Below are 27,532 nucleotides of genomic sequence, written 5' to 3'. Positions count from 1 at the left end.
GCACAGTCAGGAGGTGCCGAGGGTGCGGGGCCGGCCTTCCGGGCTCTCTTCCAAGCTTGGGCTCCCTTTGTTGCTCAAGGTCCCTGTCCCACTTGGGTGTGGTTACTTCTACTCTCCAGGTCTGGGCCCAGGGTGAGGGTCCACCCAGGGCTGGGGCTCGGAGGCGCGGTCTCCCAGCTGCACTGCTGCTGGCTGACACGGGCTCCCTGGGTCCTGACTCCCGCAGTATGTGCGCCTGTCCCAGGACACGCCTCCCAGCGTGATCTACCGCCTCATGACCCAGCACTGGGGCCTGGACGTCCCCAGCCTCCTCATCTCCGTGACAGGCGGGGCCAAGGACTTCATCATGAAGCCCAGGCTGAGGAGCATCTTCCGCAGGGGCCTGGTCAAGGTGGCCCAGACCACAGGTGCGGCCCAGGCAGGGGACAGCAGTGGTTGTGTTAATCATGGGGAGTCAGGGAGAGCTCCCAGGCACCAAACTCTTTGCTGCCTGATCTTTCCATTAGCTCCAGGCAAGGAGGATACAATCTCCATCTTCTTAGGGGAGGCAGCGGCCTCAGTGTTAAATACTTCCCCAGGCTCACGGCTCCAGTAAGAGCAGAGTGGGCAAGGCTGCATGCGGCCCTGACTCTGTGCCCACCATGCCTGGAGCTCCACGGGGGGCGGCCCTCGGCCTAAGTGACCAGCGATCAGTAGGCATGTGAGCTTGAGGGGGCTGCACCAGGTAGGCTGTGGCAGGAGAGCAAGGATTCTGGGTCCAGGAGAGAAGGGCCCCCCACAAGGGACTGAGCCTTTTTCTAGGATCTATTTTAGCAAAGGGTGTGAGAACCACACCGTCAGTTTGGGTCTTTGCCCCGCAACAGACTTAATCTGAGTCTTGATTGGCAACACTGTGACAGGCTTCTGGGCACTGGTCTCTGCACTCTCGTCAGCATTGCCCTGGGACAGAGACCCCAACAGAGACAAAGGTGGCCTTCTGCTCATGTCTGCGGGAGGTGGTGGCAGCCCCTTCCCCATGGCTTCCCATTCGAGGACGTGGGCCAGAGGAGCCAACCCCACTGGGGACCTGCCGTTTTCACGTCCGAGAGCGCGCAGCACACAGCTGGTGCCGGCCCACCATGCTCAGCGCTGCTGATCATACACTCTTCTGTGTTGATACCTAAAGCTGGTCAGGCCAGCCAGCGGGTCCCCTACAGGGCCCCTGCAAGTTTCACGGCGTGGGTGGCATGGCAGGGCTGAGTGGCTGGGAACAGGCGTATAATCTTGGCCCCAGAAATTGAGAGGAGGAAGGGACATTTGCATGTCTTGAAATAGAAGAATCAAGAGAAACTTTGGGGTTGCTGAGTTCCCGAAGCTGGGATGGAGAGGGGATGTAGGGAGGCTGGGAGGGAGGATGCAGCCTGCAGGCTCCATTCCTGCCCCTGCAACCCAAGCACGGTGGGCAACGGAGGCCTCGGAGCTGCAACATGAAGGCAGGCGCAGGGTGTGGCCTCCTCCTGGGTCCCGGTTTCGAGACTGGCACCTGGTAATGAGTTTGGAAGCCCCTTCGTGTGACACCCTGCATAGGAGGCACACACGGGGCACTGGGGGCAGGCTTGCATATAGCAGGGAGACACCCTCAGCTCCTTCCCCCAGGGGCCTGGATTATCACTGGGGGCTCCCACACCGGCGTGATGAAGCAGGTGGGTGAGGCAGTGCGGGACTTCAGCCTGAGCAGCAGCTACAACAAGGGAGAAATCATCACCATTGGAGTTGCCACGTGGGGCACGGTACACAACCGGGACAGCCTGATCCACCCCGCGGTGAGCTGGGCCAGACTCCTGGGTGTGGCAGGGTCACAGGAGGTGACGGGTGGGGTCCTACTGGGTGCCTACTGTGGGTGGGCCTTGTCTGGCCACTGGGGTAAATGCAGTGTCAGGGGAAGAGGCTGAGTGAGGCACAGGACACCCAGCTCTAGCCCAGCCATGCCATGTGACCCAGGACACATAGTTGACTTGGCTGAATTCTGTTTTCCTCCCTCAAGACTGCAGGACAGGTGCACATAAGAGTTATCTAAGAGCCATCGCTGGTCATGCTAATAGCCTCTCGGGTGAGAAGTGCACTTTAGCAGAAGGAGGTAACATGGCTGAGACCACACAGCCCATGAGCATCTGTGAACCCCACGATCAGGGGTCTCCCCCAGCCCAGGAATTAGTTGCACAGTGCTGTGATTTCTGACAGTCATGACCCACGCTTCTCCTTTAAGATCACAGACAGAGCCTCCCGCCTCCATTTAACTGGTTAAATGTGGAAGCTGGAAAAGATGATTGAATTCATTCAGTCAGATTTTCTAAGGACGCAGTAGACCTGGCATGATGAGCACATGTCCACTTAATTAGCAGAGTCAGGGAGTTCAGGGAGCCCTCAGGAGCACGCCTGGCTGGGAGGCTTTCACGCAGCTGCCCTGGAGAGGCCCTTCACCCGGGGGGAGTGTCTCTGGGGTGTCGGCTCCTTTGCTCAGTCACAGGTGCTCGTGGCTGGGCCCCCTGGGCCACAGCCTCTGCCTTCCTTTTGTGTCAGAGTCACAGATGTGTTCAGGAGGACAGGGCTGCTCTGTCTTGGGTGCTCATTCTACGGATTGGAAATCTGAGGCCAAGAGAGATGGGTGGCTTCCAAGACTGCTCTTCGTTCTTCTCCCATTTGTGGTTCAGAAGCCTCCCCTTGACACTCCAGCTACCCTTTGTGGGTGACAGGGGGGTGTGCGCTGGCCCGGCAGCCGTCCCCCCGCCGTCAGTGTCCCGGGGCTGCTGCACCACCTAGTCAGAACCTCGTGGCTAAAAGCAACAGAAATTTCTTCTGTCATACTTCTGAAGGCAGGAAATCTGGAATCAGTACCACCGAGGCACAGTCAGGGTGTGCTAGGGCCACATGCCTGCCCGCCCCAGGCTCTGGGGGCTCCTTCCTCATCTTCCAGGTCCCGCTGGCTGCAGGGGGTCCTTGGCTCGAGCTTGCATCTCTCCACTCTGACTCCATCTCACTGCCTTCTCTGTGTGTTGTGCCAAATCCTCCTCTGCCTCTGCTCTGAGGGCACTTCCCCTGGTGTTTAGGGCCTGGATAACCTAGGGAATCTCCTCGTATCAAGATGCTTACGTTACACCCGCAAGGATCCTTTTTTCAAATAAGGCCGCGTGTATGAGTCCAGGATCAGGACCTGGTGCCTTTGATGGGCTGTTTCTCAGCCGGCCGTGACCCGCCCTCAGATTCCCAAGGACTCACACCCATGTGCAAAATACACCCACCCCATCCCAAGATCCCCCAAATAATTGGCCCATTACAGCACCAATTGAGAGTTCAAAGTCTCATCTACGTGTCACCAGCTAAAATATCCAAAATCTCCTCCTTTACACGAGATCCTGGGTATGCTCTGTCCTGGGGCAAAATTTCCCTTCATGTGTGGACCTCTGAAACTAGAAAATGGGTTATTTTGTTCCAAAATACAGTGGTTTTGTTTATTAGAACAGACACACTCTAATGGACACCCTCATTCTAAGGAAGGAACATAGAGGGAATAAAGGGGTCACCGATCCTGATCAATTTCAAGATCCAGTGGAGAAATTCATTAGGTGACAAAATGGGGAAAGGTGTGACTTGAGGCTCCGGTCCAGGGCATCCTGTTCAGACCCTCGGCTTCCGTCCTCACCCACAACTCTGCCCTTGGGATGGCCCCTCCCTTTTCTTGAAGGTCATCAGCCTGTCTCCTGCCTGTAGAATTTTGGGTATCTTACTTTGTTCACTTTGTCCTATGTCCGACCTTTCAGTCCAAGTGAGCAGTGCTTCTGAGACAACTCTCAGAAGCCTTGTGGGCTTCCTGTGTGTGTCACAGGGGTTCCTGCCAGTAGACAGAAGGCTCTCTGCAGATCTCTGCTCCCGGCCCCTGCTGAGATGCTCGAGTGAATCTGTGGCCTTGTATTTGACCTCACATCCACAGCAGAAGGCTGTGCAGCCCCACCCTTAGCCCTCTTTAACAGGATTCTCTTCCTCTTCTCACATCCTCGCGCTCTGGACGGACAGGCTGAGAGTGTCCCTGAGCTGTGTCCTGTCTGCCGACCTGAGTACGGCACAGCTCTCCTTTCACATTTATGATAAGCAGCAAGCAGAAACCAGACTACACTTTCAACACTTTGCTTGGAAACGTCCTTGGATACATATCCAAGCTCATCACTCGTGATTCTGCTTTCCACACAGCTGTGCGGCGCGGTGCAGCAGAGCTGTGGGCCCCTACACAGCAAGGCGGGCCTCTCCTCGTTGCTGACCAGCAGCACCTTTCCCGTTCCCATTCCCACCTGAGCTCTGTCTGTGACGAGCTGTGTAACTAGGGCAACAGACGCCTTCCCTGCTGCACCCCTCACCCCCTTCTGGGCCTCATCTGCAACAGCTTTAACACACGTCCTCTGCCAACAGTCTGTTCAAGGCTATCTAGACATTTCTGTCATATGCCTCCCAGATTCTTCCAGCCTTTGCCCATTTCCAGGTTCCAGACCTTTTCCAGTTTTTGGTGTTTGTTACAGTAGCACCTCACTTCCTGATGCCAACGTCTGTGTTCGTTCCCCGGGGCTGTCGTGACAGATTACCCCTTACCTGGGGGCTTCCAGAACAGAGACCTATTCTCTCTTGGAGGCCAGAACCCCCAAATCAGTGACACTTGGCCCAAACCAGGATGCGGGCAGGGCCACGCCTCTCCAGAGGCCGGCAGGGAGATGCCCTTCCTGCCTCCCCAGCCTCTGCTGGGGCTGGCCTCCTGGGCTCGTGGCCGCATGGCCCTAGCCTCAGCCTTCCTGGTCACACAGCCTGGCCTTTCCTGGTCAACCCTCCTCCTGCCTTTCCATTGGAAGGACACGTGTGATGGCATGTAAGCCCTGGGTGATCAGGGTCAGCTTCCATGTCAAGGTCATTAGCAGAATCATCTGCAGACTCTCCTTCCAAATAAGGTCACAGTCACAGCTTGCAAGGATCAGGACCTGACATAGCCGGGAGCTTGTTATCCAGCCCGCTAGACCCCATCCCCTGCATTCAAGATGCAGAACTTTCCATCTGGCTGTCCCCAGGGCAGCTTCCCTGCAGAGTACATGGTGGATGAGGATGGCCAAGGACACCTGACCTGCCTGGACAGCAACCACTCCCACTTCATCCTCGTGGACAACGGGACTCACGGCCGCTATGGGGTCGAGATCCCCCTGAGGTCAAGGCTGGAGAAGTTCATATCAGAGCAGACAAAGGAGAGGGGAGGTGAGCAGAGTGCTCCTGTGGGCACTTAGGCCAGGGCAGGGGGTGCTGGCCAGTCAGGGTGTTGGGGCCCAGCGGGTGCGACCGGGATGTTCAGTGCAGGCAGGGGGTGTGGTCAGATGCACCTGGGTCCTTTCCCACCGTCTCCTGGCTCTATCCGGTGGGGTCACTGTCTTTCGCCCATTTAACCCGTGGACAGGGGTGAGGGCACGTCCCCACTTTTCTGCTCACTGTCAAGTGAGAGACCATCTACATCACTTCACACCACACATGCAGCCCGGTTCAAAAATAAGAAAGTCCAAACGCAAGCCTTGACCTCCTTTCTCTTGTAGGCGAGACGGGATAGATTCTAGGACACTGGGAGGCCAAACATACAGGAGTTTGCATGATTTAAGGGGGGTAAAGAAAGGCCCCGAGATAACAGGAGGGTCTGGCTCAGCACCAGGTTGGCTGGGCACCTTTAGAGCAGTGGCTGTCCAGCTTCTCTGCACATCAGAGGCCCCCCGAGGGTCTGTCAGCCCCGTCGACCCCTGGTCCCTGACTCACAGGTCTGGGTGGGGGAACTTAGGTTTCCAAGTTCCTGGGGGACACAGATGTGGCTAGCTGGGGGCTGCAATTTGATAACCCTGCTTTGCCTAAGAACTTGGGTGGGCTGTGTTTGGGGCGTCAGAGTGAGTGAGGTCAGGGGGCCATGTTGGCACTGGGAGAGAAAGTTTGCTGCCAGGGAGAGGTGTTCCTCAAGTCTCCCCCAGCCCCCTGCTGTGGGAAGGATGAAAGCCTCACCGAATGGCCCACCGAGGATGTAGGCTCCCGCACCGTGGCCCTGCACATGCAGGGTGTTGTGTCCATCTGCTTGACGTGTCCCCGCGTGCCCAGGTGTGAGGCGCCAAGGAAGGGCTGCAGGGAAAGCAGGCTAGGCGCTGGGGCTGTGGGGGCAGAAGGTAGCTGGGGACCCTCCCCACTGCTGGGTGTCTGCGGCCCTCCCCCCACCCCTGCTCTGGAGAGGCCATCACTGCGCCCTCACCTGCTCCCTGCCGGCCTTTGAAGCCCCTCGGCACTCACCGGCAGTGTGCAGTGCCTGAGGCTTCTGCACAAGAGTGGCTGTGCTGTGTCCTAGGAGGAGGCCCAAGCCCCATGTCCCCTAAACCGGGGATCCGTGCTTTGTCCTAGGTGTGGCCATCAAGATCCCCATTGTCTGTGTGGTGCTGGAGGGGGGCCCTGGCACACTGCACGTGAGTCCTGGCAGCGGGTGGGCTCAGGGATCCAGCCCGGCTGTAGGGCACAGCTGGCCCAGAGAGCCGTTGCTAGCATGTCTGTGGGGCCAATGGCCAGAAAGGGCAAGGAGAACGGGATGTGACCGTGTGGGGCCAACTAAACGCTGTGCAGGGACGTATGGTGGCACTGCCGCCTGCACATTCGGGGAGTGGCATGGCATTTCCTGTAGGGGGTCAGAGAACACGTCCACTTGTGGTTAGTAACTGTAGGTGGTCAGCATGGAACCCCCTGGGTTCTGGGCTTGGGATCGCCTCTGGGCCACCACTCTCCCCACACGTGGGGTCCTCTGCAGGCCCCCTGCTTCCTCACAGCCAGAGCAGGGCGCCTGCTCCCGCTGGTGCGTCCTTCCTGCTGAAGGAGGCCTCACCCTGGGTTCCCTGGCCCCCTGGCTGGCCTGGGCTCTCCCTGGGCCTTCAGGAGGTTGCTGAGCACCAGGCCAGGTTGCATCCTGTCTTTCTGGAGGTGCTCTCATGAGCACAGGTCAGTGGCAGACCTGTTGCATGGTGCTGGCAGTAGACCTGAAGGCGAAGGCTTATGGGGCACACCCCACAGGCCATCAGGATGAGCTGCTTGTCCCTCTGAGCAGCAGAAAGCACCCAGCTGTGTTTTCAGTGCATTTCTCAATCGCCCGTTAACCTGGTGGTACGCGCACTAGAGATTCCCCACTTCTGGTGTCTGAGCGGCCCTGGCCCCTGCCTTGCAGACCATCTACAACGCCATTGCCCACGGCACCCCCTGCGTGATCGTGGAGGGCTCAGGCCGCGTGGCCGACGTCCTTGCCCAGGTGGCCAGCCTGCCCATCTCCGAGATCACCATCTCCCTGATACAGCAGAAGCTGAGCGAGTTCTTCCAGGAGATGTTTGAGACCTTCACCGAAAGGCGGGTCGTGGAGTGGACCAAGAAGGTGAGGTGGCAGGCGGCAGCCAGCATGCATGCGGTGACTCCCCGGGGAGCAGGACCAGGCAGAACTGGGATTCCCAGGGGGCCGTGGTGGGCGGCTTTGCGCCAGCAGGCAGAGGGCCCAGGCAGGCGGGAAGCCGAGGCCGCATACTGCCCTGCCAAGGAGGGCACGTTTTGAACCTCTGTCCACAGATGTCAAGCCTGGGCTGGCAGGCTCCAGAACCGGAGAGTGCAGCTGCTCTGGGGAGAGGGGAGGGAGCCAGCTGGATGGGAGTGGCAGGAGGATGGTACTGAGGCCCAGGATGGGGGCGCAGGGGCATGGCCAGGTGACAGCAGCCAGGGGCAAGGGCTGGCACAGCCTCCAAGCTGGACGGGTTCAAGGCTGCCCGGACAGATTAATGGAGACACTTGGGGAGCTGGCAAGGCAGGGATACGGGCAGAGTCTGGTGAGTCAGGGCCCAGCTGGGCCGGGGTACCTTGGGCTATGTGGAGGTGCTTCCCGCGCACCCCTCAGCTAGAGGCTCTGGCAGGCGTGCCCACCTGAGGATCTGCACGTTGCCGGAGCATTCAGGGCACCCCGGTCTCCAGAGCCTCGGGAGACCTGAGACCCGGGAGGGAGCTAGCTGTACCTGAGGACACCAACTCCCTGCCCCTTGACTGCACAGGGAGGGAAAGGGGCCTGCGCTCCAAGTCCGGGCACAGCCGGGAGCATGGGATGGGCGCTGTCCTGCAGCATGGCCCTATTCCAGTGCTGTGCTCTCCCCACACCCCTTTGCTTTGGAGTGATTTTAGATTTACAGAACACAGACCATAGAGGGCTTCTCTGTGCCCTTCATGCCACCTCCCCTGACGTTAACATCCTACATAACCGCAGCCCATTTGCCCAAACTGAGGGATGAATTTGGCGCCTCGCTGTTCACTGAGTGCAGGATGTTCGGATGTCACACTGACCCATGGTGACCTTTCTCCCATGCCAGGAGCCAAACCAAGACACCACATTGCATTTAGCCTTTTCTCTTTTATTGCCTTTTTTTTTTTTAAGCATGACATCATTTAGTTAGCCAACCAGATTTCAGATTTTCTGGAACATTCCCATATGAACTGATGAGATTGAGCTGCTCTGGCTGTGGGTGGGCTGGAGCTCTGGGGCCCTGCCTCCTGCCCATCTCCTCAACTCCTGTGTTGGGAGCCTCATGGGCGCCCCCACCCCTCTGGTCTGCACCCTTCTCTGTCCTGACCTGCTTCTCCTGGCCAGGGGGAGACCTCTGGGCTGTCACAGGACGTAATCGCAGAGTGACCTGGTGGATGTGGGTGTTCTGAGAGACTGTTTTTCAGTAATTTTGCTTTCAAAGGCATTGGCTCTGTGTTGCCCTGATACCTCCAGTGGGAGACGAAGGTGTTTACAGGCGGGGGAAGACTTTGCGAGGGCCCCTTACAGAGCGGATTCTTGTGGCGTGCTTGGGTGGGGAGTCAGCTCTGGAAGGTATGTAAGGACTTCTCCCGAAGTTCTGGAAAGATGGAGCTTCTCTCTCAGATACTTTAAGGTTGTTTGGCTTAGTTGGGAACCTTGGGCATTTGGAGTGGGCATCAGAAGCAGCTGTCCCAGATTTTATGGTCCTCCCCGATGAGCTCTGCAGAGGGGCCACAGCCCAAGGCCGCCACCCCAGCCTCCAGGGGGGCCGGTGTGAAGGGGAGTGGCTAGGTCAGCCGGCTCCAGCCCTCGAGGTCCAGCTGAGCCTGAGCAGACAGCCCCCCCACTTCCTGCTTCTGTGCTCACATGCCCCTGCTCTCTCCTCCGCGCTCTGTGCTCCTGGGCTGGGGCTCAGGAGTCCTAAGGTCGCCCCACCTCTGGTTCCTGCTGGGATTCTTTGGAGTGGGGCTGCTGGTGCCTCTCAGAGCCTTGCTTTCCCTAACAGAAGCTGCGGCTGGCCAAGAGTCAGGGTCTAGGTCTCTCGTTCAGCTCCGTGAATAATAAGTCAGGTAGTAAAAGCTCCTGGAAATTCAGGTTTACATGACTGACACACTCTTCAGGGCAAGTCTGTGGAGCAGCTTAGCTCTGACTGTATCTAATTTTGGGCCACACGGGCAGTCTGTGTTCCCAGCCAAAGACCATGGGGACACACTGTGGTTGGCCACGTGGAGGGAGGATGCCTGCTGGGGGCCTGGGAGCACGAGGCGCTGTGGGGGAAGGCAGGGGGCTCACCCTGGGTGGGGATGGGTATTGGGTCCTGTGCGGGGCACATGACCTTGTTCTGGTCTGCTGAGTGTGGTTGCAGAGTGATGGTGGATATGGGTATTCTGGGAGACTGTTTTTGCTGTGAGGTTAGCTCAGTTCTCCAAGGAGCCTTGGGCTGCAGGCAGGTCCTGGGGCATCTCCTTGGCACATAAATTGTTCAGGCAAGTTTTAGACTGGATCTAACCCACCAGCTGTCATAAGGTGCCAGTTTAACCCACCCCGTTCCAGAGTCTAGGCCCTGAAAATGGTGTTTCACAAGGTCAGTCCTAAGCCTGGCCCGGGACTACCATCCAGTGTTAGTCTTGTTCAGTGGGGAGGGAATCCCAGTTACCTAGTCACAGCCTGTTATTCCTTCAACAAACCTCAGGTCTACCCTGACGGATGGATGGGCGGGGCCTCTTCCCTGGGAGGCTGCCGTGGGTGGGCATAGGCCACAGGGGCCTGGTTGCAGGGGCTTGCAGCCAACACCACACAGGTCTGTGCTGGGAACATTGCTTGGCCCCTCCCAGGATTGCTTTTCTTATCTGTACAATAGGGATAATTAGGACCTGAACTCAGGAAGGAACGAGGTCATCTATGCAAAGTGCGCATTCTTGGAAGAAATGAGGGCTGTTCTATCATGCACATCAAGGACTGGGTTAATTCAGGGGACATTATTCTGGCTGTGGATTTTGGGGGGTTGTGGAGGGACCTGGTGGGTATTCTGTGGTTGACATGAAACTGGGCCTGAGGGATGGAGAGGTTGGGGTGTCAGAGGTGGGGTGTTCTCTGCGCAGACACACCTGGCTTTACTGCGTATTTTACAAGTTGAAGGTCTGTGGCAACCCTGCTGGCACCATTTTTCCAGCAGCATTTGTTCACTTTGTGTCTGTGTCACATTCTGGTGATTCTCACAATATTTCAAATTCACGGTTATGTACATTTTCATGATGGCCTGTGATCAGTTATTTTGACTCGCTAGAAGCTCAGATGATGGTCAGCCTTTTTTAGCAATAAAGTGTTCTTTAATTAAGGTATGTATGCTGTTTTTCTAGATGTAATGCTATTGCATGCTTAACAGACTGCGATATAGTGCAAACACAACTTTCACAGGCACTGGGGAACCAAACAATCCATTTGCCTCACTTTACTGGCATGTTCATATTTATTGTGGTGGTCCGAAGCATCTCTGAGGTGTGCCTGGGTGAGCTACGGACATCACGGCCCCCAAGCTGCTGTGGCTGCCTGGGGGGCAGGGGGAGGAGCCGGAAGGCTTTTGGATCTGTGGGGAGCCTGTGCGAGAATGCTTTTGTGGAAGGCTTACCCTGGCCTCAGGTGAAAGGGTTGTGGGGAGCAGGGACTGGTAGCAGGCATAGCAGACATAGGAATGAGGTGGTAGATATCGATAGATGATAGATACAGATGGGTGACACATGGGTGGGCAGAGAGGTACTTGCATAGACAGATACATGGGTGGATGGAAGGATACATGACAGGTAGATATAGCAGGCAGCTAGGAAAGCAGAAGGCAGGTATGCAGATAGGTATGATGGGCAGATAGGTGGATATGTTGAGGGTAGGCAGGTGGGTGATTTGATGGATGGGTGGGTGGGAGGAAGGATGGATAGCAGGCAGGCAGGCAGGCAGGCAGGTGAGGATTGGCGGGACCCAGGAGGGCACCCAGGGGAGAGTCTCAAGTTCGGCGGACACCCCCATGTGGTTGGGTGAGATTCCTTGCACTGGGTTGTTTTCCGCCCGGCAGACCACCAGCAGGTGTCGTGTGTTCGGTCCTTTCCCATGTTCATCCTCTCTGTCCTGCGCGTGGGGAGGTGGGGGCGTGGCCCTGGCAGACAGGCAGGACTCAGCGCTCTGAGTCTCAGGCCTTGATTCTCTTGGTGCCCTTCGAGGAGGCAGGAGGCCTGCTTGTTGCCACGAACTCACCTGGGGAGTGTTTCTTGCAGATCCAGGACATTGTCCGGAAGCAGCAGCTGCTGACCATCTTCCGGGAGGGCAAGGATGGCCAACAGGACGTGGATGTTGCCATCCTGCAGGCCCTGCTGAAAGGTGAGGGGCAGGTGACGTGGGGACAAGGGGAGGAACTGGAACGAGGGTGCCCTGGGCCGAGTCTGGAGGAGCCACAAACACTACCCCTCGGTGGGTCACCCTGGTCAGAGGGCAGCTGGTGTGGGCTGTGCTGGAGCCAGCTCACACCCCTGCCAGGCAGGGGGGGCCCTGTCGCCCACGTCGGGGATACAGGCTCCCTATCCAGCTCACCTTCCTTCCGGGACCCTGGGTGCAGCCCGCATAGCCCGTCCCTGCGCAGTCAGGGTGGCTTCTCATAACCAGGGCACAAGGAGGGGCGCAAGGAGGGGACCTGGGAAACCTGCTCCCGACTTCCACACCTTGTCTGTGTGTAGGGTCCTCCGCCTGCGGCCCAGGGGGACCCGAGTACAGGGACCTTGACCTTTGCCCTGCGGCCCGCACTGCCCTCTGCCCTTTCCTCCACTTTCCAGAGGAGGCAGAGCTGCCCCGTGCCTCCTGCTGGCTTCAGGGAGCCTTTGCCCACCGACCGCAGGGGAGCGGAGGCCCTCTCGGTGGAGGGTCCTTCTGGCTTCGCTCCTGTGTGTCCAGCCCAGACCCTTCTTACTGACGGGGGGACTTGACCCTGCCCAGAACCCCACGTAACCAAGAGACTGCTGAAACCCAGACGAGAGTCTGTGTCCCAGCCTCCGTACGGGGAGGTCCCGGGAAAAGGCGGTCGGATGGAGTCCGAGCAGACCCTCCCCGGCTACAGTGGCAGAGCGGGAGCGCTGGGGCCCTGGGGCCAGGGGGTGCCGCTGTGGGTCCTGGATCCCCCTCCAGCAGAGGCAGTGGGGGCCGGAGTTTGGGGCGGAAACCAGGGCGCGGACGGGGCTCCCGGGAGTGTGGTTTTGCCGGCCGGCAGGCAGAGCTCCTGTCTGTCCCTCGCCTTCTCTGCGGCAGTGTGTCTGGTGAAATCCGCAGGCGTGGCAAAGGGTGGGGGGACACGGAGTCCCACCGTCAGCCACCTCGCTGGGACAGGGAAGGCCCCTACTCATGGCCCAGGATGGACCCCCCGACGCGAGGCGCCTCTGCCCTTGGGGCCAGCAGTTAGGAATGAAGACCTGCACCACCGAAGCTGTAGGGTCGCGGGTACCCCGAGGGCTGGCCCTGAGTGGCAGGGGCCCGGGACGCTGGGGTGGGAGCATTTCATGTCCTGGTCTTGGGGGTGCTCATGCAGGTGTGGACATCAGTGAAGAGCCGTCGAACTGTCCATCCAAGATTTGTGCACGTTCGAGGTCTTTCATCAGCAATAAGGAGTTTTAGAAGGATTCTTTGGCATAGCATCCTGCTGTGCAGAGTCCCTAGATGGCACCTCCCACGTGTGCAGGAGACAGAGAGAGAGGGATTTGTTTCTGGAAGCAAACGCAGTGTGACTGCTTGCTCAGGGGAGGTGGGGGCCCTCTGGGGTGGGAGAAAGGGCCTCTTCTTATTACATGGGTATGTGTGAAAATAGATATGTGTCTGGAAGTAACAGACATGATTTTTCCATGACAAGCCCTTTTTAAAAATCAACTTTATTGGGGCAGTTGATTTACTGTTAATCCCCCACCCCCGTTCTGATTTCCGGCTAGATGAATTTTAACAGGTATGTTCAGCTGTGTGCCCACCACAGTCTGGCTACAGGACACTTCCCACACCTAGAAGTGCTCTCCTGCCCCTGTGCAGAGCCTCCCTGCACCCCTTGCCGGGCCACCCCTTACCCGCTTTCTGCAGTTATGGGTCCATTACCTGTGCTGGACCTTCACATAAATGGAATCACAGGTTACATGTTCTGCTCTGTATTGCTTCTGTGCTCAGTGCGATGTCCTCCACGCGGCCACATGGGTCAGACCCTGTCCCTCCACTGCTGAGCTGTGTTCCACAGTGTGGGAATGCCGCATGGTGTTTCTCCATCCATCTGTTGATGTGCCTTTGGGTTGTCTCCCATTTGGGGCCATTTTGAATAAAGCTGCTGTAGTTGGCATTTCTCTTCGGTCCACTTGTAGGAGTGGAATCACTGGCTCTTTATGGTAGGTGTATGTCTAGCTTTATAAGAACCTGCTGGCTATTTCCCAGAACACTGTGGGGTCTTGGCTGGAGCCAGACCCTACTTGGCATCCTCGCCGGCACTCGCTGCCATCAGTCCGTCAGCCTGAGCCCTGCTGCTGGGCATGATGCCACCCTGGTGTGGTCCCACCGAGCTTCTCCCTGAGGGCCAGCAGTGCAGAGCGTCTTCTCCTGGGCTCGTGTTTCATCTTTAGTGGCCCGGCCTGTGGATCTTTCATCTGTTTTTTGAGGTGTGAGCATCCCTGCTGTATTCTGAGATGAGTCTTTCACCAGATGCACACGTCGGGATTACATGGTTTTCTTTTGGCTTGTGGCCTGCTTTTATATTTTCTTCCCTTGAAGAGTGGAAGGCTTACATTTTAATGCAGTTTAGTTTATCAGGGTTTTCCTCTGTTTCACATGCTCTGCTTCCCAAGAGCCCTGCTGTCCAGGGGCCACACGGTTTCCTGTCCCACTGCAGGAGCTCTGCAGGCTTGGCTTTATGAGTACGTCCCCGACCCATCTCACGTTAATTTTTGTGTGTGGTCCAGGGTACGCCCAATGTTCTTCCTTTTTTCTCCTTAAATAACAGCTTGTGTTTTAAATTGTTAAACCAGAAAAAGCAGAAACTAGGGCACAATACTTGTATGAGCCCCGGGGTGAGGTGGTGGCTCTGCAGTCAAGGGAAGGAGGACAGCGATGGCTTATGAGTCGTGACATGTGAGTGCTGGTGGAAAGGTGCTTGCCTCTCAGAGGCTCGTGTCCTCTTTACACTTAGGCACCCGTGGGGCTTGACTGGGAAGTGGGGGAGGTCAGAGTGGTGACCCAGGCCCAGAGGTCCTCCGGCCTAGCACTGCCAGGAAGGGTGCTTTTATAGAGGTTGTGCATGGGAGGATTTTGCAGCTGACCCCCTGTTTAGTAAGATCACTGAGGGCCTGGGGTTGGTGACAACCCCCTCTCTCTCGGGATCTATCAGATGGTGGGGGTGCTGACAGTAAGTGGCTTTGAGACTCACACTGGAGCCCCCACACATATGCTTCTCTCTGCAGCCTCTCGGAGCCAAGACCACTTTGGCCACGAGACCTGGGACCACCAGCTGAAGTTAGCAGTGGCGTGGAACCGCGTGGACATTGCCCGGAGCGAGATTTTCACTGATGAGCGGCAGTGGAAGGTAAGGCTCCTCGGGCTGACCTGTGGCAGGGCCTGTGGGACCTGTGAGTCATGCTGCAGGGCAAGGACAGGCCCTGGAGGGCAGCCCTGGCCAGATGCCCCTCCTTCCCTTGAAGAAGGGCAACCCTCTCAAATTTGGAGATGGCAAGAGCAGCTGCCTCATCAGGAATGGCGCCTGGCGCACCCACACTGCCCTCTCTCAGCCTTCAGATCTGCACCCCATGATGACGGCCGCCCTCATCTCCAACAAGCCTGAGTTCGTGAAGCTCTTCCTGGAGAATGGGGTGCTGCTGAAGGAGTTCGCCGCGTGGGACACCCTGCTCTACCTGTATGGGAACCTGGACCCCGCCTGCCTGTTTCACAGCAAACTGCAGAAGGTGCTGGCTGAGGAGCCTGCCATCCATCACCTGCAGATGCACCATGTGGCCCAGGTGCTGCGGGAGCTCCTCGGGGACTTCACACAGCCACTATACCGCATGCCCCGCATGGGTGACCGGCCGCGGCCCCTGCTGCCAGTGCCTCCTATCAAGCTCAACGTGAGTGCTGGTAACGTGCCTCCTGCTCAGCTTGGCCTGTGTGTCAGGCCACTGCTATGCCTTAACTCTCTTAAAAAAGTTAGCTCGACTTTTATTAGGCAAGAAATTGGCTGCCTGTCAGAGCTGCTTGGGCTGCCATTACAAAACACCATGGACAGGGCGGTCAGACACAGAAATTTGCCTTCTCACAGCTCTGGAGGCTGGGCATCCAAGATCTGAGTACCGGCAGGGCTGGTTCCTGGTGAGGCCTCTCCTCCTGACATGCAGATGGCTGCCTTGTGCATCCTCTCGTGGCCTGCCCTCAGTGTGCACGAGAGATGGGGCAGGCTCTGGTGTCTCTCTCTCTTCTTATAAGGACACCAGTCCTACTGGACCAGGCCCCACCCTAGGGCCTCATGTAACCCAAATCACCTCCTAAAGGACCCCTTTCCAAAAATGGTCAAAAGGGAGCTTAAGTGGATATTGGGGGACATGGTTCAGTCCATTACTCTCCCTTTCTAAAAATGTCAAATGGTACAAAAGGTGATGCAGGGAGAGTGATCCCCCCCATGCCCTGTGCCCCATCCTGCATCCTGCTCACCTGGTGTGAATATCAGTGGGCAACGCCCTGCCATGTCGCATGAGGACCAGCATGTGGCCACAGGAGAGGCTGCTTTCTATCCGCGCCCTCGTGCGATGGGCCCCGCTCACTTGAATGTTAAAGCATGAGGTGGTCTCTGTGTGTGTGTTTATGGCAGGGGGTCCGTCTCCTGATTCAGTGAAGTTTTAAAATGAAGCCTCAGTGCTGAGTTTTGTCAGATGCCTTTTGAGAAGTTGAATGGCTCTTCTTTGACCTATGAATTTGGTTAATTGTTTTAATAGATTTCCTGATAGTGAAACATTTTTAGTATTGTTTTGAGTCTGAACTTCATGGCACTGTCACGTGTTCAGTACGGTGCTGGATTCTGTTGCCACTATTTTGTAGGTGTTTTCATCAGAATGTTCAAGGCTTTGTAGTTTTATTTTGGGGACTATCTTTGTCAGGTTCTAGTGTCAGTTTCATGTTAGCCTCATAAAAACCATTGGGAAGTCTTCTTTCTTTCTGTGCTAAGAACGGTTTATGAAGCTAGAGTTCATTGCTTTTCTTATAAGCTCAGCAGGCTCCCTGGGAGTCCACTGGGGCCTGGGGCCTTTTTGGGTAGGAGCTCTGATAACTTTCTCAGTTTCTTTCCTGATAATTTCTCTGTTTAGGTTTTCTGTCTGTTCTAAGATGAGATTTGTTTTTGTTTTTGTTTTTATTTTCTGCTAGAAAATTATCCTCTTACTTCAGTTCACTGTCCCAGGCAAGCTGTGCCTGTTGCCTGAGAAAGACATGTTTGTGGCTTGGTTTTATATCTTTACAAATCTGTTCTTCTTGATTCCAGTGTATTAATAAACCCAGTTGGAATGTGCTCGAGGTCTAAAGTAGAAGTGCAACCATGTCTGCAATCAAGAAAGATAAAATATTTTTTAAAAATATAAAGATGAGCCTTCAGGAAATTTCTAAAATCACTTCAAGAAACTGCAGTTTTGAGTGTGATGTGGGAAGTGTTCTCTCCCTCTTGGAATTGTTTCTGGATTGTCTGCGTGTGTGTTTACTGGTCGGCCAGGAAGCTGGGTCATCACGTCTCTGTGCGGGCTGAGTGTGTCTGGGCCCAAGGTGCCCCCCTGCTCACGTGTCCTCGCCGGTTCAGCAGCTCTTCCTTGTGGGCCTTTGCAGAAAATGGTGTGTAGGCTCCTTTGGGGAGCTCACAGCCATTTGTCTATTGTCAGACTCTGTGTTTGACTTTTGTGTCATAGAAAAAAGCTTTGATGCTGTCAGGTAAGACTAAGGAAACTTGAGGTGCCTGGCATGTAACAAAGGTCTACGGATGTTGGTAAAGAATTAGCTGGGTACCCCACCTTCTGGATATTACATGCCTCCAGAGTGATGGTTTTAGAAACTCCAGCACGCATGAGAATGATCTGCAGTATTGTTGAAAGTGCAGAATGTGTAGCTCGCCCTTTAGAGATGGTGAGTCTAGAAGGTGTGGGGCTCCCATACCTGCACCCCCAACAGACCCCTAGGAATTCTGATGCTGGTGGGAGTGGAGGAGGGGCTCTGACTGTCTGGTGCCCCCCAGGTACAGGGAGCGAGCCTCCAGTCCCTCTACAAGCACTCGTCAGGCCGTGATGCCTTCACCACGGACCCAGTGCGCGATCTTCTCATTTGGGCCATTGTCCAGAACCGCCGGGAGCTGGCAGAAATCATCTGGGCTCAGGTAACCAGACCCGTTTCTTGGCATACGTGCAGTGGGGACCAGTGACAGGGCTCCAACTGGGGAATGTGTCCGGAGAGCCCAGCGCCTGCAGCAGGTAGAGGAGTGCACAGCTGTGGAGGGAGGGCAGCGGGTGTCCTCACCGTAGAGAGGGCTCAGGGCGCTCAGTGCTGGAGAACAGAGAGCTTGGCTCTAGGCAGGAAAATAAGTTTTAGAGAGGTGTGCCACACAGGCCCCTGCAGTTCTGTAGAGGCCAACACACGCTGGGCATGCACTGCCAGGCAGAGACACGCCCCGCGGCCCCCACAGTCCTGCCAGACCAGGGTGTGTGCTGTGGCCAGCCTGGTCAGTAGAGATTCTGCAGGGTAAGTTCAGAGTGGCCACACCTCTTCCCATTGACTGCTGGGGATCTCAATGGTCTGTTACTCAGAAGGAGAGCAGGCCGGGGATGCCACTGCCCTGAGCCCCGCTGCGGGCTGTCTGGGACCATCAGCCCACCAACCCAGGTAGCTGCCAAGCTGCCGGGCCTGTGTGCAGCTTCGTGGTCTGTGATGGAGGGACTTGCCAGGCGGTTCCTTAAGGAGCAGTGCTGCGGGCCTAGGTCCCCCACACTCGGCTTCCTTCAGTCCAAGCTGACTCTCCTCTTAAAGGGAAAGCGAGGTTGGCTTTCTCAGGGGCTCTGCTTCCCAGCGTGGGCACTTCCAAACTGCTCTGGGAGCTGGCTCCAGCAGGGTGCGTGTGGCAGCTTCCCACCTGCTCTGTGGTTCTGGGCTTGCCTTCTCCCTCGGTGCGTGGTGGGTTGTCGGCAGGGCCGGCCTGACTGTGACCTCAGGTGTGCCCCGTGGGGTTCAGTGGTGGAGAGACACCCACCCCTTGTCCCAGGCCAGCTTTGCGAGCCTTCCTGGAGATTTTCTTAGGCTGTGACCCTGGTGCTACCAAGGCAGGGCGCCAACAGCCTGGACGGGGACGTGCAAGGCGCTGGTCCTGTTTCTTCGGCTCGGTGTGCTCTTTGACCCTCAGCCCCAAGTCTGACCAGATGCCCAGAGGGCACTGGGGCTCATGCCTGTGGGGCCATGCCAGTGCCCTGCATCCAGCCTGTGTTCTGTGTGGGCAAGCAGGCCACTCCTGCTGGCCAGGGTAGGAGACCAGCCACCAGAAAGGGCTTATGTGTTGATTTGGGGTGACCCAGATGGTTTACACAGAGGGGACCACAAGTGATCACCAGTGGCCCGTGCTGCCCTGGGGTCCCTGCCTTCATCACCCCGGGCAGTGTGTCTGGGTCCTCACCGTGGCCCCCTGGTGCCCAGAGCCAGGACTGCATTACGGCCGCCCTGGCCTGCAGCAAGATCCTGAAGGAGCTGTCCAGGGAGGAGCAGGACACAGACAGCCTGGAGGACATGCTGGCACTCACAGCCGCGTTCGAAAACAGAGCTGTTGGTGAGTCCTGCTGGGCGGCAGCCTGGCACCACGGCTCAGTCTTCATGTGTCCCCCTGGGGTCTTCGTCCTGGGTCCCAGCTACATGCCATCTGGTGCCACCCTGGGGACCTCGTCCTGGTCTCAGCCCGTCTGCCTGTCCAGGTGGTGTCCTTTGCTGGGGCTGCTCTCAGATCCTGTCCCAGGTGTCATGCTCGGGACCCTACTGCTGTGACATGGTCTTCCTTTTTGGTCCAGGGGTCTTTACTGAGTGTTACCGGAAGGATGAGGAGAGAGCCCAGAAGCTGCTTGTCCGCGTGTCGGAGGCCTGGGGGAAGACCACCTGCCTGCAGCTGGCCCTGGAGGCCAAGGACATGAAGTTTGTGTCTCACGGGGGCGTCCAGGTGACCTTCTGAGGGTCCCTCCCTCCCACACAGACCGTGCACGAGGTCAGCTCTGGGGGACCCGGGGTGGCATGTGGCCCATTGGTCACTGGCCGCAGACCCTGCACACCCTCCTTCCTGCCACTTTGTGGATCAGGACGCTGACATTAAGTGAGAGCAGTGCAAGGCACCACTGCAGCCACCACTCCCCTCATGCAGAATGTCCCCACCTGGGGCCCCGGGAGGGGTACAGGGAAGGGGCCGAGTGTCCTCGTCGAGTTCCAAGGCCAGCGTGCTCCCAGCGCTGGCACTTTCCTAGGGCCCAGCTTCCTGCTGTCGCCCATCCATGGAGCACGGTCCTGTGCTGGGCTATGCTGGGGCCTGGGGACATGGTGGGGGTCCTGTGCCCCAGACAGACCTCAGAGGGGCTGGCAGCGAGCACAGGGTCCTGAGCTTGGGGTGGGAAGGCAGCCCCTGGAGCCAGAGGCCAGCTCTGAGCCCTGTTCCTTGCGCTGGACCTCTGGGAGAGCCCCGCCTACCTGGGGCCCCTCAGCCACATGCTGCCACCCCAGGCTCGGGCTCAGAGGGCACTGTGCTGGAGAGAACGGGGTCACTTTGCATGGAGCGGATCTGTCACCCACACTCAGGGGTGAAAGCAGGAGCTGGGCTCAGGGTGGGTGGGGTGCCCACCATCCTGAAACTGGCCCTCTGTCCATAGGCTTTCCTGACCAGGGTGTGGTGGGGCCAGCTCAGCGTGGACAATGGGCTCTGGCAGGTGTTCCTGTGCATGCTGGTCTTCCCGCTGCTCTACACTGGCCTCATCTCGTTCAGGTGCCAGCCTTGCTGCAGGGCTGAGGCCAGGGCCAGGGCCTCAGGCCTTCCTTCCCAGTACCCACCTGTCCCCCGGCACCCATCCTGCCCAGCACCCACCTGTCCCCCAGCACCCACCCTGCCCAGCACCCACCTGTCTCCCAGCACTAACATGTCCCCAACACCCACCCTGCCCAACATCCACTTGTCCCGAGCACCTACCCTGCCCAGCACCCACCTGTCTCCCAGCACTTACATATCCCCAGCACCCACCCTGCCCAGCACCCACCTGTCTCCCAGCACTTACATGTCCCCAGCACCTACCCTGCCCAACATCCACCTATCTCCCAGCACCCACCCTGCCCAGCACCCACCTGTCCAGTACCCACCTGTCCCCCAGCACTCACATGTCCCCAGCACCCACCCTGCCCAGCACCCACCTGTCCCCTGGCACCCACCCTGTCTGTAGCGCCCATTGTGGCCTGATTATCTTGGCACAGCCCTGATGGAATGGGGGCGCCCCTGGTTGCCCCTGCACTAGCTGCGCATGTGGGGTCAGTGAGCACAGGCGCAGGCTGTGCCCTGGGTCTCCCTGCTATGCCCAGTGGTGTGTGGCTGAGGCCCGGCGGGCTGTCCGCCCATGTGCACCCTGCAGGGAGAGGAGGCTGAGGGCTGGCAGGGGCCTGGCCCACATCCGCGCCTTCTTCAGCGCGCCCGTGGTTGTCTTCCACCTAAACGTCCTGTCCTACACCGCCTTCCTCTGCCTCTTCGCCTACGTGCTCATGGTGGACTTCCAGCCCAAGCCCTCCGGCTGCGAGCACCTCCTCTACCTCTGGCTCATCTCCCTGGTGTGCGAGGAGTCACGGCAGGTGGGCCCTGCACCAGCCCCCTCCCTGCGCGCCCACCTCCGCGGCGGCCCTGCCCCTGGCCTCTCACTGCAACCGCACCACTGCCAGCGCCCCCGGCCCTCTTGCAGCTCTTCTACAACCCTGATGGGTGCGGGCTGGTGAAGATGGCGCTCCGGTACTTCAGTGACTTCTGGAATAAGCTGGACATTGGTGCCATCTTGCTCTTCATAGTGGGACTGGCCTGCAGGTGAGGGGCCCCCGCAGCAGCCCGCCAGGTGGGCTCCGATGGTTCTGACCACGTTTGTCATCTGTCCCGTGGCCACCCACCTCCCTGGGACAGGTGGAGCAGAGGAGCCCCTCCTCGCCCGGATGGTGGCCACTGTCCTGGCCGCAGCTCCCTCTGCCTCCTCCCATGTAGGCAGCATGTCTGCCATGCTCTCCACCAAGCAGGAAGGACCAGCCCTGGCTCCCTGGTCCCCAAGACTGGGCTGCCAGGCCCTTCTGGAGAACACCTTCCCAGCGGCTCTGCCTGTCAGGCTCACACCCAGCCTCTAGGCTTGGGGCCCCAGGGCTCCCAGAGCCCTTTGCTTCCAGGGGCCCCGTGTGGGCTGGGGCAGGTGAGCTGGCAGCTGGGGTCAGGCCCCAGGAGGCGTATGGTGAGGGCTCCCTGGTTCTGCCCGGCGCCAGGCTCACACCAGCGCTGCTGTATCCCGGGCGCATCGTCCTGTCTCTGGATTTCATCATGTTCTGCCTCCGGCTGATGCACATTTTCACCATCAGTAAGACGCTGGGGCCCAAGATAATCATCGTGAAGCGGATGGTAAGGGAGCGGGAGAACCCCTGCCAGGTGTGGGCTGGGGCACCAGGGCTTTGGCACACTCCCAGCTCTGCGTCCTCGCTGTGCCTTCAGGCTCCTGATCCCCAGCGGGCCTCACTTGGGTCTTTGCCTGTGTGTTGCCTCTTCCAGGCAACATTCCCTGATTGACACGGCTCATTCCTGATCCCTGTTATAGCCCTTATCACTCCCTCTACGGATCACAGTCCCATTCAACCCCATCTACACATCGTGGGGGTGCTAGCATCCCGTTAGGGTATGGGGCAACCCCAGGGTTCCTGGGCTCCTAGCTCCATGTGTCCAGGCGTAGGTGTGAGCGGCTTCCCCTCACCCAGAGCACCCAGGCTGGGCATGGGGCTGGGGCCACTTGAGGGCAGGGTGGTGCTCCAGGTGCACAGGCTGCAGCCAGATGCCACCCTGTCTCTGCAGATGAAGGACGTCTTCTTTTTCCTCTTCCTGTTGGCGGTGTGGGTGGTGTCTTTTGGGGTGGCCAAGCAGGCCATCCTCATCCACAACGAGAGCCGGGCGGAGTGGATCTTCCGGGGTGTCATCTACCACTCGTACCTCACCATCTTTGGGCAGATCCCAGCCTACATTGACGGTAGGATGCACACCCTGACAGCCGTAACAGGGCCCTGCGAGCTCCCAGCAGGTGGGTGGGGAGGGCAGCAGGGCCCAAGATCTCCAGGGCAGGAAGGGACACGTGCCTGCTTCCTTCACTGAGACTGCTGGGCTGGGTGTGGCTGGGGCATTGGCTGACACCCCTCCCCATCCCCACCTCCTCTCCTTTCTCTTCCCCCACCTACACTCCATGACAAGTAACTCCCTCCTTCTCTGGATGAGAGAACATTTTATGTGTACTGAATTTTTTCTTTTTAACAGCTTCATTGAGAGAGAATTCACCTGCCACAAAACCCGCGGCACACAGTGTTTGCATCAGTGGTTTTAACGTGGCTCCAGAATCTGACTCTAGAACATTGGCATGAGCCCCAAAAGCACCTGCTCCCACAGGCAGTCACTCGCCAGCCCTGCCCTCAGCCATAGGCAACCTCCAATCGGCTTTCTGTCCCTCTAGAAGTTGCTTTTTTGGACCTTTTCTATAAATTAGATAATGTAATACATAATCTTAAGTGTCTTACTTCTTTTTCTTAGCAAAATATTTTCAAGAGCCAACCACGTTGTAGCCTGTATCAGTGTTTAATTCCTTTTTGTGACTGAACAATATTCCTTGTATGAATGGACCACATCTTTTCATGAACAGGTGGACATTTCAGTTGTTTCTGCTTTTTGGCTACTATGAATAATGTTGCTCTGAGCAGTTATTTGTAAGTTTTGGTGTGGACCTATGCTTCATTTCTCTCAGATGGATCTGTATCTGGGCAGCAAGTTGCTGGGTCAAATGGTGACTCTGTTAACTTTTTGGGAAAAACTGCCAGACTGTTTTCCACAGTGGCTGCACCATCTCACATCCTCCAGCAACATCCGAGGGGCCCACCTTCTCCACATTGTTGTTGGCACTTGTTACTGTCTTTTTTGATCCTAGCCGTCCCAGGAGGTGTGGCATGTACCTGGCTGTGGTTTTGATTTGCACGTCCCTGGTGGCTGGTGATGCTGAGCATCATTTCATCTGCTTGCTGGCCATTTGTTTATCTTCTTTGGAGAAACGTCTATGCCTATCCTCTCCCATTTTCAAGTGGGTTATACGTGTTTTTCTGAGTCCTATGGGAACTGGTCCTTTGTTGCGTGTCTGATTCGCAGACGTTCTGTTGCTCTGTGGGCTGTCTTCACTGTCTTCCTGGTTGTCCTGGGAAGCGCCAACGTTTTTAATGGTGATAAAGTTCAGCTTATCAGTCTCTGTTACCATTTGTGCTTTTGGTGTCATTTCTGAGGACCTATTGCCTGACACAAGGTCATGAAGATTTATGACTATGTTGTTACTCTAAATTTTTTTTGAGCTTTGTCTTTTAGGGCCCTTGATCTATTTAAATGAGTTTTGTATACAGTGTGAGGTAAGGGTCCTTCTGCTGCATGCAAATGTCTAGTTGTTCCAGTATCATTTGTAGAAAAGACTGTTCTTTCTCCATTGAATTGTCTTGGCACCCTTGTCAAAAATCAACTGGCCATTAATGGAAGGCTTATCTCTAGGGTCACAAATTTATTTCATTGATCTGTGCGTCCTACCCTTGTGCCAATACCACACTGTCTCCATCACTGTAGCTTTGAAGTAAGTTTTAAAATCAGAAAGTGTGAGTCCTTTGATGTTGTTCTTCTTTCTCAAGATAGTTTTGGCCTCTGGGTCCCTTGGGTCCACATGAATTTTTGGATCAGCTTATCCATTTCTCCAAAAAAGACACCTAGGATTTTGACTGTGAGCCTGGGATGTGACCTATCTTATTTGGATCTTTAATTTCAGTGATATTTTGTAGTTTTCAGTTGAACTTGTTTGGCTAAATTTATTCCTAAGTGTTTTCTTCATTTTCATGCTCTTGTAAATCAGGTTGTTTTATTAATTTCATTTTTGGATTGTTTATTGCTAGTATATAGAAATACACTATATTTTGTATATTAATCTCATATCCTGAAACCTTGTTAAAGGTCTTTGTTAGTTCTAATAGTTTTTTAGCTTTTAGTTCTTTGTTATTTTTACTGTTTTTTTTCTAAAAGTTGTAATCGTTTTTGGGGTTTACTATATACAAGATCATGTCAGGTGTAAATAGAGGTAATTTTACCTTTCCAGTGTGGATGCCTTTTATTTCTTTTTCTTGCCTAATTATCTTGACTAGAACCTCTGGTGCCAATGTTGAGTAGAAGGGCAGAGAATAAACATCTTTACCTTGTTCCCGATCTGAGGGGGAAAGCTTTCAGTCTTTCTCTATTAAGTACGATGTCAGCTGCGGGTTTTTTTGTAAATGTCCTTTATCAGTTGAAGAAGTTCCCTTCTGTTCCTGCTTTCTTGGGCGTTTTCACTGTGGAAGGGTGTCAGATTTTGTCCAATGCTTTTCCTGCATCTATTGTGTTCACATGGTTTTTGTTCCTCCTGCTGTTAATACGGTACATTGTATTACCTGATATTCGGATGTTAAGCCAGCTCTGCATTCCTGGGACACATCCCACTGGGCACAGTGTGTGATTCTTTGTCTGTGTTGCTGGTGTTCAGAGAAGGGCATTCGCATCTGGGTCACACAGGGTCTCGGTCGGCAGTGTTCTTGTGACGTCTTTCTCTGGTTTGGTATCAAGGTGACACCAGCCTTCTAGAAGTATTCCCTCCTCTTTTATATTATGGAAAAGCTTGTGAAGGATTGGTTTTATTTCCTCTTTAAACATTTGGTAGAATTTACCAGTGAAGATACCTGGGCCTGAAATTTCCTTTGGGTGAAGTCTTAAAATTACTAACTCAATCCCTGTACTAGTTACAGGTCTGTTTATATGTCCTATTTCTTCTCAGTCAATTTTGTCAGCATGTGTCTTTTTAGGAATTTGTCCATTTTATGATTTTATTAATTTGAGTCTTTTTTTCCTTGGTCAGTCTGGCTAAAGGGTTGTAATTCTGTTGATCTTTTCCCAGAACCAGTTTTGGCTTTGTTTCTTTCATTCATTATTTTTGTGTTCTATTTCGTCTGTTTGCATTCTGATCTTCCCTGTTCCTCCCTTCTGCCTGCTTCAGGTTTAGTTTGCTTTTCTTTTTTTAGCTTACTGAAGTGGAAGGTCATGGTAGTGATGTGAGCTCTTTCTTCTTAATTCAGGTATTTATTGCTATTTTAGTGCATTTCTATCTTAGAAAATTAGTAACACTTTCAAAAAAATATGTTAGTTTGCACACTAGTGCATGTTCACTGTTTGAAAAGTGTTACAATTCAAGGTAAGTCTAAACAAGAATGTCCATAGTCCCACCTCCCAGTTAACTGCTATTAACAATCTAGCCAGTCTCCTCAGAGGTCTTTAATGGGTAAGCTGCACGGGGGTGGACACTGCCCGCCAGTCGCCCCTCTGGCGCAGGCTGTTCTGGCTGCCCTCCCTGCCCACCCTCTGTGCTTAGCCTCTGAGGTGCCTCTTCTTTCTCATGCCTCCTTGGCCTTTGCCTTTTGAACGCTGCCCCAGGTGTGGGGCCCTCAGGCCTGGGACCTGTGCCCAGTGAGGAAGTGCCCCGGTGGGGAAGCCTGGGCCCAGGATGTGGGTCTGCCTCCTGGGCTTCCTGTGGCAGCCACCCTTCCTGCCTGCAGAGGGTGCTTTGCTGGGCTGGAGCTGACAGCTGGGGTCCCCCAGGTGCACGGCGTCCAGGCCTGTGGGGCTGTCCTTGCCCCAGGGGCCCCTTGACTCCGTGCCCCCCATGGCAGGCGTGAACTTCAGCCTGGACCAGTGCAGCCCCAATGGCACAGACCCCTACAAGCCCAAGTGCCCCGAGAGCGACACCAGGCGGCTCGAGCCCGTGTTCCCCGAGTGGCTGACAGTCACCTTGCTCTGCCTCTACCTGCTCTTCACCAACATCCTGCTGCTCAACCTCCTCATTGCCATGTTCAAGTGAGTGCCGTGCGGTGGGCTGCCCTGGCCGACAGCCCTGCCCAGTCCTCCTGTTATTGCCCAGTGCGAGCCTGGACCGGGGCACGGGTGCCCTGAGGCGCCTTGCTGGCTGCAGGCTGGAGCGCTTGGCCTCTCTCCCCATCCCTGCTGTGTCAGCCCAGCAGCCCAGCTGCATGGAGGCACCAGGCTGGGGGCGCACCACGTCTCTGTCCTTTGTCTCCTGGGTCAGTGGGGTGCATTGTGGGCTCCAGCCGTATGCAGGGGATCCCCTCTCTGCAAATACACTTAACTTTGCTCAGCCTCTGTCCCTTGGTGATTTCATAGATGTCTGTGCAGATGAGATGAGATGCTGAGGGTGAAAGCCTTCTGCACAGGCCTCCCACTTTGCAGACAAGGAAGCAGGCTGGGGTGCAGAGTGACTAGTCAAGATCACCTCTCGATGTGGAGGAGCAGTGCCAGTGCTTACTAAATATTGCTCTTGTGATGCAGGAGGGCAGGAGTAGGGGTCTGCACGGCCCAGTACTGGGCACCCCATGGAAGGCCACAGCCCCCCTGTGGCTCACAAGTCCCCTAGCCCCTCAGATCTGTCCCGGTCTCTGCAGAAGGGTCTGGGGTCCGTGACCTGGTAAAAACCCTCTCCTGTCTGGGAAGGTGCTGTTTCTCTACCCCTTTACTCAGGGGCTGCCCAGGTTTCTGATTAACATGTGTCCTGAACACTGAGGAAGCCTGGCCATGTGGGGAACCACTATACAGAGGCCAAAGGGGCCAGTGGGCAGGGGCTCTGTCTCCTCCGCAAGGGAGCAGTGCAGCTTCATTTCTTTGCCGCCGCCCCCCACTCAGGGGGCCTCCCTCTGCCCACACTCGGCTCTGCTAGGGTCCATCCACAAGCCAAGGCACATGTGGAGAATAAACACATCGCAAGGTGCAGACACAGTTGCTTCACTCTGATTCACCGATAAACTCCTCTTAGAATTCAGCACCAG

General features: G+C 56.1%; 1 protein-coding gene across 18 annotated transcripts in view; it reads left to right on the top strand.

Moving 5' to 3' along the window:
* The window catches only part of TRPM2 (transient receptor potential cation channel subfamily M member 2), a 54,714-nt gene that overhangs the window by 14,876 nt on the left and 12,306 nt on the right, over positions 1 to 27,532 (top strand). For 11 of the 18 annotated variants that reach the window (XR_012129093.1, XR_012129092.1, XR_012129094.1 and 8 more), the window contains 17 exons: positions 227 to 407; positions 1,636 to 1,802; positions 5,085 to 5,265; positions 6,433 to 6,494; positions 7,241 to 7,441; positions 11,614 to 11,716; positions 14,809 to 14,930; positions 15,133 to 15,465; positions 17,607 to 17,744; positions 19,049 to 19,178; positions 19,414 to 19,559; positions 20,257 to 20,369; positions 21,004 to 21,217; positions 21,325 to 21,443; positions 21,884 to 22,016; positions 22,461 to 22,632; positions 26,366 to 26,549. Coding sequence is in view for 14 of the 18 variants with exons in the window: in XM_073231249.1 (XP_073087350.1) it covers positions 227 to 407; positions 1,636 to 1,802; positions 5,085 to 5,265; positions 6,433 to 6,494; positions 7,241 to 7,441; positions 11,614 to 11,716; positions 14,809 to 14,930; positions 15,133 to 15,465; positions 17,607 to 17,744; positions 19,049 to 19,178; positions 19,414 to 19,559; positions 20,257 to 20,369; positions 21,004 to 21,217; positions 21,325 to 21,443; positions 21,884 to 22,016; positions 22,461 to 22,632; positions 26,366 to 26,549 (2,699 nt within the window). In the remaining 4 variants the exon portion in view is untranslated. Of the gene's footprint in view, positions 1 to 226; positions 408 to 1,635; positions 1,803 to 5,084; positions 5,266 to 6,432; positions 6,495 to 7,240; positions 7,442 to 11,613; positions 11,717 to 14,808; positions 14,931 to 15,132; positions 15,466 to 17,606; positions 17,745 to 18,930; positions 19,179 to 19,413; positions 19,560 to 20,256; positions 20,370 to 21,003; positions 21,218 to 21,304; positions 21,444 to 21,883; positions 22,017 to 22,460; positions 22,633 to 26,365; positions 26,550 to 27,532 lie in introns of those variants that run through there. The other 7 variants (XR_012129095.1, XM_073231251.1, XM_073231252.1 and 4 more) reach the window with 7 other exon arrangements.

This window comes from Manis javanica, chromosome 3 (assembly GCF_040802235.1).
Source record: "Manis javanica isolate MJ-LG chromosome 3, MJ_LKY, whole genome shotgun sequence".
Lineage (NCBI taxonomy): Eukaryota > Metazoa > Chordata > Mammalia > Pholidota > Manidae > Manis > Manis javanica.
This window is presented reverse-complemented; position numbering and strand designations above follow the sequence as displayed.